This window comes from Hyla sarda, chromosome 1 (assembly GCF_029499605.1).
Source record: "Hyla sarda isolate aHylSar1 chromosome 1, aHylSar1.hap1, whole genome shotgun sequence".
NCBI classification, from domain to species: Eukaryota; Metazoa; Chordata; class Amphibia; order Anura; family Hylidae; genus Hyla; species Hyla sarda.
Window position 1 is genome coordinate 544917508 of NC_079189.1, and position 14458 is coordinate 544931965.

General features: G+C 47.1%; 1 protein-coding gene across 3 annotated transcripts in view; it reads left to right on the forward strand.

Moving 5' to 3' along the window:
• Positions 1–14458, forward strand: part of SREK1 (splicing regulatory glutamic acid and lysine rich protein 1) — a 65614-nt gene that overhangs the window by 42539 nt on the left and 8617 nt on the right. For 2 of the 3 annotated variants that reach the window (XM_056541554.1, XM_056541552.1), the window contains exons 8-11: positions 566–668; positions 873–992; positions 11062–11205; positions 13502–13594. In XM_056541554.1, the coding sequence (XP_056397529.1) occupies positions 566–668; positions 873–992; positions 11062–11205; positions 13502–13594 (460 nt within the window). The remainder of the gene's footprint in view (positions 1–565; positions 669–872; positions 993–11061; positions 11206–13501; positions 13595–14458) is intronic. The other variant, XM_056541553.1, reaches the window with a different exon arrangement.

Below are 14458 nucleotides of genomic sequence, written 5' to 3' on the forward strand. Positions count from 1 at the left end.
TGCTACTACTGAACAGGTTGGTATATCACTTAGGTGTGGTGGAGGGTACACACCAAGCTGATATACGTCACAAGGGAGTGCCCCCCCCCCTTTCCTGTCTCTCCCTAAATCTTCCAGTTGCATAATATGGGCAACCTGTAGATTTCAGTGGCCATTCAGTGGTGGGGGTACTACAGAGGTAATGCCAGCTTCCAGGTTCCTCCTTGTGATCAGTTTATCGTCTGGGAACCATCTGATGTCCAAAGAGAAAACCCCTCAGGTTGCAGGTCGGAGGACTTCAAGTTGCACTTTTGCCAAAGAGACAGTGGAGTCAGATCTGATTGAACCAGCAGAGTAAAGAGAGTAAACTATTACAGCTATTTTTCAGAAACTTTACACAGTTTCTCCTCTTTGTCTATATGTCTGACCTGGCTATAAATAAGAGCCAGTATGTTTTTGGAATTTGCATGCTTATGAACAATTCAGTTTTCTTCTTTATATTCTAGGCAGTTTTTGTCATGTTTGTGTCTGCTTTTGTCTTTTATAAGTTAAAGTCCTTTGTTTTATCGTGTTTTATGTTCAACAGAAACTGGCAAACCAATTGAAAAGATACAGAAGCTCTCCAGAACACGATCCCGTTCTCGCTCCAAGTCCAGATCAAGATGGAAAAGGTCACTCTCAAAGCATAGGTAAAAGCTTGCTTAAGCATTCACAACAAGTTTTTATTCTAGTCTAGCTTTTGACCACAACAAGTTCATGCATTGTTTGTTAATGTAAGGAAACGAAGTTGTCATCTGGGTATTCAGTATAATGTAACAGAAGGCATCTTTTACCCAGTTTGGAATTTAGCGTGTGGGGAAGACAACCCTTATCATCTTGTTATATTGTTTCAGAAGCAGGTCCCAAAACCGTTCCCAATCTAGGCATAAAGAACGCAGGAGATCAAAAAGTCCTCATAAGAAGTCTTCTAGATCAAGAGACAGACGCAGGTCCAAAAGCCGATCACGTTCAAGGTATGATCAGATTTAATAAGAATTAAATTCTATGAAATCTCACTCCCTGGTACTATTAGTTCAGTAACAGTGGTAGTCCTTATTTTTGGTCTCGCAATACACCATGTTTTTTTTTTTGTAAATCAGATACATTTTTATTGAAATTTTTGCAAATGCAAACAGGAACAAGTCTCCCTAAGGGAGAGTAAACAATTGATAGGTCACAACCTCATTGGTCTGATAATTTTCAGATACATAATAGAGACCCTTAAATGCTGAATTAATACAGTTGTTTAACCCCTTAAGGACGCAGGGTTTTTCCATTTTTGCATTTTCGTTTTTTTCCTCATCACCTTCTAAAAATCATAACACTTTAAGTTTTGCACCTAAAATTCCATATTATGGCTTGTTTTTTGCGCCACCAATTCTACTTTGCAGTGACATTAGTCATTTTACCCAAAAATTTATGGCGAAACTGCGAAAAAATTTATTGTGCGACAAAATTGAAGAAAAAATTCAATTTTGTAAATTTTGAGGGCTTCCGTTTCTACGCAGTAAATTTTTCGGTAAAAATGACACCTTATCTTTACGCTGTAGGTCCATAAGATTAAAATACCCTACATAGGCTGGGTTCACATGACGGTTGGGGGAAGCTAAAACCGTGCTCTCCCGTATCCCTGCCATATGCGGGCTGTTTGTAATGTATTTCAATGAGCCGATCGGAGTGAAGCGCTGACTACGGTCAGATCATTTTCGTCCCGTATGCGGTTTTCCCACCAGACATAAAACCGTGGTCATGATATAAAAAGTGACCAAACATATGCTCTTTTGGACTTTTGAATTTTTTTGCGCGTACGCCATTGAACGTGCGGTTTAATTAACAATATATTTCCATAGTTTGGACATTTCCACACGCGGCGATACCACATATGTTTATTTTTATTTACACAGATTTTATTTTTTTTTTTAAATGGGAAAAGGGGGGTGATTCTTACTTTTATTAGGGAAGGGGTTAAATGATCTTTAGTACCTTTTTGTCACGCTTTTTTTTGCTTGTTTTTTTGCAGTGTTATAGCTCCCTCTATTGGCTATAGCACTGTACACTCTGATCGTATACACAGATCACCCCCATGCATTAACATGGAGATGATCAGTGTTATCAGTGGTCGATTGCTCAAGCCTGGATTTCAGGCTTGGAGCAATGAATCTCCGATCGGACGCGACAGAGGCAGGTAAGGCACCCTCTGCTCACGTTCTAGCTGATCGGGACATCGCGATTTCACAGTGATGGTCCAAATCAGCCCGACTGAGCTGACGGGAGTGTATTTTCGTCCCGTATGCGGTTTTCCCACCAGACATAAAACCGTGGTCATGATATAAAAAGTGACCAAAAATATGCTCTTTTGGACTTTTGAATTTTTTTGCGCATACACCATTGAACGTGCGGTTTAATTAACAATATATTTCCATAGTTTGGACATTTACACACGCGGCGATACCACATATGTTTATTTTTATTTACACAGATTTTATTTATTTTTTTAAATGGGAAAAGGGGGGTGATTCTTACTTTTATTAGGGAAGGGGTTAAATGATCTTTAGTACCTTTTTGTCACGCTTTTTTTTGCTTGTTTTTTTGCAGTGTTATAGCTCCCTCTATTGGCTATAGCACTGTACACTCTAATCGTATACACAGATCACCCCCATGCATTAACATGGAGATGATCAGTGTTATCAGTGGTCGATTGCTCAAGCCTGGATTTCAGGCTTGGAGCAATGAATCTCCGATCGGACGCGACAGAGGCAGGTAAGGCACCCTCTGCTCACGTTCTAGCTGATCGGGACATCGCGATTTCACAGTGATGGTCCAAATCAGCCCGACTGAGCTGACGGGAGTGTATTTTTGTTACTTTAGACGCGGCGGTCAACTTTGAACGCTGCCTCTAAAGGGATAGTTGGTGCCGCACACTATTAGCCCAGGGTTCCGGCTTACATTAGCCTCTGGGACCGATCAGCTATAACACGGGGTACCGGTGTAACCCTGCTTTATATACTGGGATCGGGCGCAGGGCGTACAGGTACGCCCTGCGTCCTTAAGAGGTTAAAACCTGTCTTGGGGTATGCTCAGATGAGCGGATCCACAGCGTATTTTAAGCTGCGGATCTGCTACTGAAGGACCGCTTCATGGTGCCTTTTGATGTGCCTGCTCGGAGAGGCAAGATGCGCGCTACCAGCAGTCACACTGCGATGTGCGAGTCACAGCGTGTATGCGCAGTGTACTCATACACTGCGGCCGCTCTCGGCCTAGCTCATGGTGCAGGGGGAGTGGCCATGATGTGTGCGAGTACACCGCGCATGCGCGACGACACGAACATCGCTTCAGTGTATCTGCTCATTGCAGCATTTTGCTACTCCGAGCAGGCACATCCAAAGGCACCCAGTAGCAGCCCTGCATCAGCGGATCCTTAGCGTAAAATACGCTGTGGATCTGCTCGTCTGACCATACACATTAATGCAAAGTCAGCCCAATCCCGCAGGCTTGGTGGCCTTCTGTCCCATTAACAGGTGATGTTGGGGGAGAGAAGGGTCAGACATATTGTATTTCATCCAACCAATCTATTTTCAGAGATAAGCTGGCGCCAGAGGAGTCTGGTAACAACTCTCTCCTCCCCTCTCTATTGAGAACACAAACTTTTATCCAAGCTGAACATTCGACTGTATGGAAAGATTAAAAATAATAGCTATTGGCTGCATAAATGTTTGGCCGACAGCCATTGAAGGTGCATGGTCACCTTTAATATGAGTGTCAAACCCATAATACCCATAAGTTTTTAGTCCTTGGCTGATAAACCAAGTTTAACGTCTTTACTTTACCAGCACTTTATTACTCTCTAGTACTGGGAAGAACATAGCCCAGTATGATAAGTCTGACCGTTTCATTCATTCATTCATTCACTCATTCATTTATTTATTTATGGCATCTGTTTCCTTTTGTGATATAAGTTTTTTGCATATTTGATGCAGATTTGTTACTTGCTATACGTCTGTTTGAAGTTTATGGCCATTCATGTAAAAAATTATAGATGTGTCCCTTATTGGATCATTGTCCATCGTTAACCCCTTAAAGACTCAGCCCATTTTCAGCTTATGGACTCAAAACAATCTTCGTTTTTGCATTTTCGTATTTTCCTCCTCATCTTCTAAAAATCATAAGGAGTTCAATTTTGCACCTACAGACCAATATAAGGGCTTGTTTTTTGCATCAACAATTGTACTTTGTAATGACATTACTTGTATTATAACATAATCTGGGGTGAAACACCCAAAAATTATTTGTGGGGTGAAATGAAGAAAAAAAAAACTAAATTTTTCAACTTTTTAGGGCTTCCGGTTCTACGCAGTGGACTTTTTGGTAAAAATGACACATTAGCTTTATTCTGTAGGTCCATACGGTTACAGGGATACCCAATTTATGTAGGTTTTATTTATTTTACTACCCATATATACTCGAGTATAAGCCGACCCAAATATAAGCCGAGGCCCCTAATTTCACCCCAAAATCCCAGGAAAGTTATTGACTCGAGTATAAGCCTAGGGTGGGAAATACATCATCCCCCTGTCATCATCCAGACCCCTGTCATCATCCCCCCTTCATCATCACCGCCTGTCATCATCACCGCCTGTCATCATCCCCCCTTCATCATCACCGCCTGTCATCATCCCCCCTTCATCATCACCGCCTGTCATCATCCCACACCCCCCCTTCATCATCCCCTTGTCATCATCCCCTTGTCATCATCCCACACCCCCCTTCATCATCCCCTTGTCATCATCCCACACCCCCCCTTCATCATCCCCTTGTCATCATCCCACACCCCCCCTTCATCATCCCCCTGTCATCATCTCACACCCCCCCCTTCATCATCCCCTTGTCATAATCCCACACACCCCCCCTTCATCATCCCCTTGTCATCATCCCACACCCCCCCTTCATCATCCCCCTGTCATCATCTCACACCCCCCCCCTTCATCATCCCCTTGTCATAATCCCACACCCCCCCCCCTTCATCATCCCCTTGTCATCATCACCACATGTCATGGCTGTGTTACGTTGTACAGCGCCTTATATGCAGCTTACAGCTGCGGCGCTAGTACGGGCTGGCTTACTTCCGTTTTCGCCGGCAGTGCCTTATATGCAGCCCGCGGCGCTGGTACGAGCCGGGTGCTCTCAGCGCCGGCTTATTTTAGTTTTCTCTGGTGGTCTCTGCCGGCGTATCAACCGCCCGCTCTGTTCCCCCGTGCGCATATGCAAATGACATGTGCGCTCGGGAAAAGGAGCGGGCGCCATTACAGCTCCTTCTCGGCCTGGTTTTAGCTCCGCCCACAGGGCGGTCGGAGCTCTTCTGAGGCGCGCATCAGCCTCCAATCAGCGCCGTGGGGGCGAATTTCAGTCAGGGGGGGGGGCCAACTAGTTATTGCCTCTGCTTCAGGCACGCCCCCCTCTACCATTGGCCGTTCCTTTTCTCACTCTAGCTGCATGGAGCTGTTCTCCTCTCTGCAGCTGCCAGGATACATAGACTTATTTGATCTGTATACACTGTAGTACCAAAATGCCTGGCTCTGCCTTGCCCACTTGCCCTACCCGCGAATCAGGAGAATCCAAGAACGTTATCCATTTGTCAAGGACTTTGTCGCTAAGGTGGTTTCCCCTCCCACAGTGGATCCACTAATCTCCCGGATCTCTAGGGTGACTACACTGCCTCTGGCAGTTGCCGCTGCCTTCAAGGATCCCACGGACAAGAAGGTAGAATCCTTAGTTAAGTTTGCTTCTGAAGCAGCTGGCTCTTCTCCTCTTCCCATTTTCGCCTTGACATGGGTGTCCAAGGCCCTGTCGGAGTGGTGCCAGAAGCTCCATCAGGATATCTTAGCAGGATCTCCCCCAGAGGATCTATCTGCTCTGGCTCTCCAATGCTCTAAAGCTGGGGGCTTTCTGTGCACAGCTTCCATGTAGTCAGCCCGCTGTTCTGCGGATGCCGCTTCCAAAAGGTCCCTCACTGAGCTTTCCTTTACGGGTGGCTGTCTTTTTGGCAAACGCCTCGATGAGATGATCTCTGAGGCAACGGGAGGTAAGAGTTCCTTATTACCTCAAAATAAGGCTCGCCCCTCTTCCCAAAGGAAGTCCTTTTTTCCAGGCGCCCTCGCGGGACAAGAAGGCTCCCTTGTTCCGGGCACGCCCGGCTTGAAATTCGGACTCCAACCGGTCCGGCAGTTTTGCGCCAAAATCGGGCAAGCGCAAGCCCACTTCTGCATGAAGTGAGGCCCCCACCCGCGGTTTCTTTTCGGGTGGGAGGTCGTCTCTTGTTTTCCGAGACATCTGGACTTCACACATTCAGGACTCTGGGTCAGGGATGTGGTGTCCAATGGTTACTGGATCGCCTTCGCCTTCCTTCCGAGGGATCGCGTTTTTCGATCCCGGGCCCCCCGGTCTCCTCCCCTGGCGAAGCAATTTCGAGCGTCTCTCCAGTCTCTGCTTCTCCAGGGGGTTATCGTCCCCGTTCCTCCAGGTGAACGTTTTCGGGTTTGTGGTCCCCAAGATGGACGGTTCTGTGCAGCCAATCCAACCGTCATCCTTCTCATCCACCACTTCAGAATAGAATCTCTCCGTTCGGTGGTGGCGTCCCTGGAACAAGGGGAGTTCCCTTCATCGGTGGACATCAAGGATGCCTACCTCCATGTGCCAATATTTCCGGGCCATCATCGGTACCTCCGCTTGCAGTTCCGGAAGGGCACTTTCAATTCATAGCCCTCCCCTTTGATTTTGCCACAGCTCCTCGGGTCCTTACAAAGATCCTTGCGCCAGTGTTGGGCCTGTTTGGTCGAGGGGTATCTAGGTGATATCCTATCTGGAGGACCCTCTCATCAAGGCTCCGACCAGAGTCCAGACTCTGGAGAATCTGGACGTCACTCTCCACACTCTGACTCGCTTCGGGTGGATGGTCAACCGGGACAAGTCAGTCCTCTGTCCTACCCAGTCTCTAACCTTCCTGGGACTTCAATTTGACGGCCTCTGCCCGCATTTGTCTTCCGCCGGACAAACGTCTGGCGCTCTGGTTGAGGGGTCCGCTCCCTTCGGACCCAGGTATCAGTCTCCATCTGTACTTGTATGGAAGTCCTGGGTCGGGTGGCGGCAACTATGGAGGCCGTACCCTTTGCCCAGTTTCATTACCGCCCCCTTCAACTGGCGATTCTCTCTCGATGGAACAGGTCTCCTCTGTCTCTCGATCATCAGATTGTTCTCCCTCGCAGGGTCCATCAGTCTCTGCGCTGGTGGCTCCGCTCCCCCCTTCTTCTCCAAGGGCGGTAATTTCTTCCCCTTCTCTGGTAGGTTGTTACAACGGTGCTAGCCTGTCGGGCTGGGGCGGCGTGTTCAGGGATTGGATGGTCCAGGAACTCTGGTCTCCCCTGGAGACCCTTCTTCCGATAAACATATTCGAATTACGTGCGATTCTTCTTTGTCTTCTTCATTGGGAGTCCCGTCCTGTCCGCGTTCAGTCGGACTACGCCACGGCCGTGGCGTACATAAATCGACAGGGCGGCGCTTGCAGCTCGGCATCCATGGCCGAGGTGACCAAGATTCTCACCTGGGCGGAGAGTAAGGTTCCGGCCATTTCGGCATTTCACATTCCGGGAGTGCTCAACTGGGAAGTGGACTTCCTCAGTCGGTCCTCACCCGACCCCGGCAAGTGGTCTCCTCATCCGGAGGTCTTCGCGCAGCTCTGCGACCTCTGGGGCTTTCCGGATGTGATCCTCTTCGCGTTCTGGCACAATCGGAGGATCCTTCCGTTTGTGTCCAAGTCCTGGGACCCTCAGGCTCTGGCATTGGACTCCCTAGTGCTTCCTTGGGCGGGTTCGCCCTACCTTATCTGTTCCCTCCTCTTCCGCTCCTTCCTAGGGTGCTGAGGAAGCTCAAGGCAGAGGACGTCCTCGCCTTTCTGGTAACTCCAGATTGGCCCGAAGGTCGTGGTACGCCGACGTAGTCAGGCTCCTGGACGACGCTCCTCTGCGTCTTCCGATCCGCCCGGACCTACTCTCTCAGGGTCCTCTTGCCACCCCATTTCACAGTCGCTGCATTTGTTGGTGTGGCGGTTTAGAGCGCGGTTTTGAGGGCCTGCAGGTTCTCTTCCCAAGTCATTCACACCATACTCTAGGCTCGTAAGCCCTCCTCCGCACGAATTTACCACCGTACTTGGCGGTTTTATTTTTGTTGGTGTGAAGCTCAGGACTTCTCCCCGGTGACCTTCTTTGTTCCCCGTCTTCTCTCCTTTTTTTGCAGTCGGGGTTGGAACTGGGGATGTCTCTCAGTTCCCTTAACGGTCTGGTTTCGGCCCCTGGTTTCTATTTCTCGTGTCCAGACCTTCCTGCAAGGAGTGGCGCACGCTGTTCCTCCTTATCGGTCACCTTCTCCCCCTTGGGACTTGAATTTGGTTCTGAGTGCCCTCCAGGGTGCACCCTTAGAGAGGTGTCTCTCCGCCTCCATTCTTGGAAGGTGGCATTTCTTGTTGCTATCACCTCCATCCGGAGGGTGTCTGAACTGGCAGTCCTTTCCTGCCGTTCTCCGTTTCTGGTGATCCACCAGGACAAGGTCGTTTTCCAGCCAGTTCCTTCCTTTTTGCCTAAGGTGGTCTCGGCCTTTCATCTCAATGAGGACATTGTCCTCCCGTCCTTTTGTCCGGCTCCTTCTCATCCTAAGGAGCGCTTACTACACAAGCTGGATGTTGTTTGGGCTGTTCGGTCTTATCTCTCCATCACTTCTTCGTTTCGTCAGTGTGATTCCTTTTTTGTCCTTACGGAAGGTCATCGCAAGGGACAACCTGCTTCCAAGGCCACCATTTCTCGGTGGATTTGGTCCGCCATTGCGGAAGCTGTAAGGGGAAGATTCCTCCTTTCAGGGTTGTGGCTCGTTCCACACGTTCTGTTGGGCATCCTGGGCTCTCCAGAATAGAGCCTCGACCTCGCAGATTTGCAAGGCGGCTACCTGGTCATCTTTGCACACTTTCTCGAGGTTTTCCCGAGTTCATACTTTTGCATCGGCTGATGCTAGTCTGGGTCGTAAAGTGTTGCAGGCAGCAGTAGATCGTCCGTCTGCCTGATTACTTATCTGCCCGCCCAAGGGACGGCTTTGGTACGTCCCACGGTCTGTGTCCCCCCAATGGAGCCGATAGAGAAAAGGAGATTTTTTAACACTTACCGTAAAATCTCTTTCTCGAAGGATCCATTGGGGGACACAGCTTCCACCCTTTTTGGGTTTTTCCTTTGGTTCTCTGTCTGTTTGTTTCTCTGCCCTATTGGTCTCCTCCTATTGCTCTGGAACTTAAACTGACTAGCTCAGAGCCTGAAGGCGGGTATATCCTGCTGGGAGGAACTGACTTTTTTTTATTACCATAGTGTCACACCTCCTCCTAGAGACAGCAGCATAACCCACGGGCTGTGTCCCCCAATGGACCCTTTGAGAAAGAGATTTTACGGTAAGTGTTAAAATCTCCTTTTTTTACTATGTCCGTACCCAGAACTGTTTCTCTCTCTAAACAGTTAACTGGAGTGTTAGCCACTCATTACATCTGTAAAAGCTGTAACTAAAATTGTCTGGTTCTGCTGAACCACTTGTTCTGCCTGCTCCACTGCTCCCCCAGACCCCCCTGCTATTCTACCCCGGTTGTCTTCCAGACCCGGTGGGTTCGGCCACCCCTCCAGCCTGGGTTCTCTCCCTCCCCCAGTCTATATCCGACTTGGCTCAGATCTCCCGTTATGTGGTGACTGCATGGAAGAGACTCTCACGGCCCTCCGGAGGGTCCCGCTCTCCCCCTATACTGACGCTCTCGCAGCGTCATAGGGGTGTTTTTCATTTGACTCATCATCCGAGTCTTCTGGCAGGCACGGGCGTTCCCCTTACAGGCATCGCCCCGTTACTCCACCCTGTAGCAAGCGTCGCTCCCCTAGAGGACGCTCCCATGGTCGCCGCTCTGGCTCTCCAGACCCGCGTACCTGGTCAGTCTCCCCCTCTTCCAGGGCCGCCTCACATGTTCCCATTCACCTGGAGAACTTGTGGATGAAGTTCCGAGTCGGCCTCTGTTTCAGAGGACCGCACGGATATGTCAGACATGGTGCACTCATTGGTCTCGGCCATAAGAGACACCTTCCATCTAGAGGAACCAGGAACTTCGGACGTGGCTCCAGAAGTTTCCTTTCATCGTGCCCAACCTCCAGGGCTGCCTCACATCGTTCTCATCCATCCGGAGGATTTGTGGATGAGGTTTCTGAATCGGCCTGCGAATCAAAGGAACGCACGGATGCCTGATGTGGTGTACTCATTGGATTCTATGCAATCTTCTGACTACATACACTGTTCAATGCTATGCCATTGCACAGCATTGATCAGTGTTACCGGCGCTCTGCTGCTCTAGTCTGCTGCGCAGGCATGGAGCAGCAGTTCCCCAATCGGACAACGAGGAGGCAGGTGAGTACCCTCCTGTCGTCCAGTAAGCTGATCGGGACATCACAATTCTGTCTCGATAGTCCCGATCAGCTCCGCTGAGCTCCCGGGATAATTTCACTTTCAGTTTAGATGCTGCGATCAAAGGGTTAATGCATCGGCCTGATCAGCGGTACCTGGCATTAGCTGTGGGTCCTGGCTGCCTTTAGCAACCGGGACTCACTGGGTTTAACCCGTTCTCCGCTTGTGAGAATGGTTTAAACCCAGTTAGCGGGACACAGGACGTACAGGTACGCCCTGAGTCCTAAAGGAGTTAAAGGCAAAACACTTCAAAATTATTTTACAATAAATATAGATTTTAATGGGAGGATATTGTGTGTGATTCTGTACACTAGATGTCACTATTGGGACAGAGAAAAGTGCTATTTAGTGGTGTACTTCATATGTTCAGATGCTTATCAGTGGATTTTAAATGTGTAACATGATGTCATTGTCTTATTATTCTAATAATTACTATTTCTTTTAATAATGAGTATTTTTTACCAGGAAGAATGTGATGTGAGGGGAGGTTTCAGATTTTTTTTCCTATTATTTCTACAGGGAGAAGAAAAGAGACAAAGAAAGAAGCAAAACTAGGGAAAAAGAAAGAACAAAAGATAAAAATGATAGAAGGAAGAAGGAAAAACAGTCTAGGAGCCCCACAAAGACCCACTCCTCTGCCAGGAAGTCTGGCAGTGTTAGCAGGTTAGACCCTCTATTTCCAAATGTTTTCTTACCGATTGTTGCATCTCGGGAGGCCCATAGAGGATAAATGTAGCAGTGAAAATTTTAGTTAAGTGTGTGTGGGGGGGATCCGCTGGTCTAGGTCCTTTTGGCAAGAATGGGGATCAGTTAGTGTCTCTCGCTCTGGTTGATCTGAGCTGCAGTAGGCAGACGTCCAGATGATTTGAAAAGGCACTGTGTAATGCTTAGTTTCTCCTGTGGTGGCGCAGACCACAGCTGGGACACTTAATGATCACTTTATTGTCAAGGGACCTTTCCAACAAGTATGCATTATTTAAAGCAGAGAAACCCTTTAACCCCTTCCCGCAAAATTACTTATATAAACGTCATGATGTGCTGGTAGTTTGCGCATCATGACTTTTATAGAAGTCATTCAGTTAACCCCGCGATGCAGGGAAATACCCCATATGTGGGTGTGAAGTGCTCTGTGGGCGAACTACAGGGCTCAGAAGAGAAAGAGCGCCATTGGACTTTTGGAGAAAGAATTTGGCTGGAATTGAAGGCCATGTGCGTTTACAAAGCCCCCATGGTGCCAGAACGGTGGAACCCCCCCCACATGTGACCCCATTTTGGAACTACACCCCTCACAGAATTTAATAAGGGGTGCAGTGAGCACTTACGCCCCACAGGTGTCTGACAGACGTTTGGAACAGTGGTCTGTGAAAATGAAAAATTTAATTTTTTTATTCGCACAGCCCACTGTTCCAAAAGTCTGTCAAACACCAGTGGGGTATAAATTCTCACTGCACCCCTTATTAAATTCTGTGAGGGGTGTAGTTTCCAAAATGTGGGTGGGGGGGTCCACTGTTTTGGCACCATGGGGGGCTTTGTAAACGCACATGGCCCCCGACTTCCATTCCAAACAAATTCTCTCTCCAAAAGCTCCTTTTCTTAGCATTGTAGTGCGCCCGCAGAGCACTTGACGTCCACACATGGGTTATTTCCATACTCAGAAGAAATGGGGCTACAAAATTTTTTTTTTTTGGAGGGGGGGGGGCATTTTCTCCTATTACCTCCTTGTAAAAATAGTTAATTTTGGGAAAAAAACTGCTTTTTAGTGAATAATTTTTTTTATTTACTCATCCGACTTTAACGAAAAGTCATCAAACACCTGTGGGGTGTTAAGGCTCATTGTACCCCTTGTCACGTGCCTTGAGGGGTTTAGTTTCCAAAATAGTATGCCATGTGGGTATTTTTTGCTGTTATGGCACCACAGAAGCTTCCGAAATGTGACATGCCCCCCCCCCCCCAAAAAAAAAACCATTTCAGCAAAATTTGCTTTTAAGAAGCCAAATGTGGCTCCTTCTCTTCTGAGTATTGTAGTGCGCCAGCATAGTATTTGACGTCCGCATATGGGGTATTTTCCATACTCAGAAGGAATGGGGTTACAAATTTTGGGGGGCATTTTCTCCTATTACCTCCTGTAAAAATAGTAAATTTGGGAAAAAAACTGCATTTTTGTGAAAAAATACCTTTTTTTTTTCCATTTACACATCCGAATTTAACGAAAAGTTGTCAAACACCTGTGGGGTGTTAAGGCTAACTGTACCCCTTGTTGCGTGCCTTGAGGGGTGTAGATTCCAAAATAGTGAACCATGTGTTTTTTTTTTTTTGTTTTTTTTTTTTTGTTTTTTTTTTTGCTGTTATGGAACCATAGGGGCTTCCTTAATGCGACATGCCCCACTAAAACCATTTCAGCAAAATTCACTCTCCAAAATCCCATTGTTGCTCCTTCCCTTCTGAGCCCTCTAGTGCACCCACAGAGCACTTTACGTTCACATATGAGGTATTTCCTTACTTGAAAGAAATTGGGTTACACATTTTGGGGGGCATTTTTGGGTCTACAAGAACATGTTAGTGTAAAAAATTTAGCTTTAGAATTTTCTCCTTCAATCTGCTGCTATTCCTGTGAAACACCTAAAGGGTTAGCAAACATTCTTAATATTATTTTGAATACTTTGAGGGGTGCAGTTTTTATAATGGGGTCATTTATGGGGTATTTCTAATATGAAACCCACTTCAAAACTGAACTGGTCCCTGAAAAATTCTGATTTGAAAACTATCTTGAAAAATAAGTAAAAGCATCCCAGAGTTATTAATGCTTAAATTGACAATGGTCAGATGTGCAAAAAATGCTCTGGTCCTTAAGGCCAAAATTACCTTGGTCCTTAAGGGGTTAAAGAGGGAAAGTTGGATTCTTTTTTGTAAGGAAAAAGAATATTACTTACATGTACTACTGTTTCCTTTTTTGTTGCAGGGAAAGACGTAAAAGGAGAAGTCGAAGTCTTTCCAAATCCCCTAAAAGTTCCAAATATGTGAAGAGGGTTTCTAGGTCTCCTTCACCCAGAAGGTAATATTCCATCATAAGACACTTATTTGGGAGTTTTGGTAAAGGGGTTATTTGGCCTTCAATGGACTAACCTCAGCAAAAGGCTTATAGCAATAAGCCATCAATATTAGACTGACAGGGTCCAACTTCTGGCACCCCCACTGATCAGCAGTTTGACGATGCCATAGCACTTTTGCGAGCAGTGTACTGTTTTGCTTACTTATGCTCCTCCGAGAATCCCTGTACTATAGTTAGAAGGGGTGTAAGGTACTGCAGTGCTGCCTTACTTACCTAAATGTGACAACACTACAGTACCATGAACTTCTGCTACTTATAGTACAGTGATTGCAACTACAGAGCCCATTCAAATATTGCTGGCTTAGGACAGACCATCAGTTTTGTAAGGCTGGATAAACTCCATTAAAGGGGTACTCCACTGGCCATAAGACACACATGTATAGGGCGCAACTCCAGCTGACACGCCGGCAACAGGATTTTAGGTGAGTATACACATGAATGTTCTGACTCACGGTTTAGTAGAAAATTTCTTTCTTGTTTACTCGGGTATTGTCTCGCAGGACATCAGGTTAGCAGCATAATATGCAAGCAGCAAAGGTGGATACAAGCTCCGTGCTCCCTTCAGTCATGGCCCAACGTTTCAGGGGCAAGCCCCCTTAGTCATGGCGCTTGACTAAGGGGGCTTGCCCCTGAAACGTTGGGCCATGACTGAAGGGAGCACGGAGCTTGTATCCACCTTTGCTGCTTGCATATTATGCTGCTAACCTGATGTCCTGCGAGACAATACCCGAATAAACTTGAATAAACAAGAAAGAAATTTTCTACTAAACCGTGAGTCAGAACATTCATGTGTATACTCACCTAAAA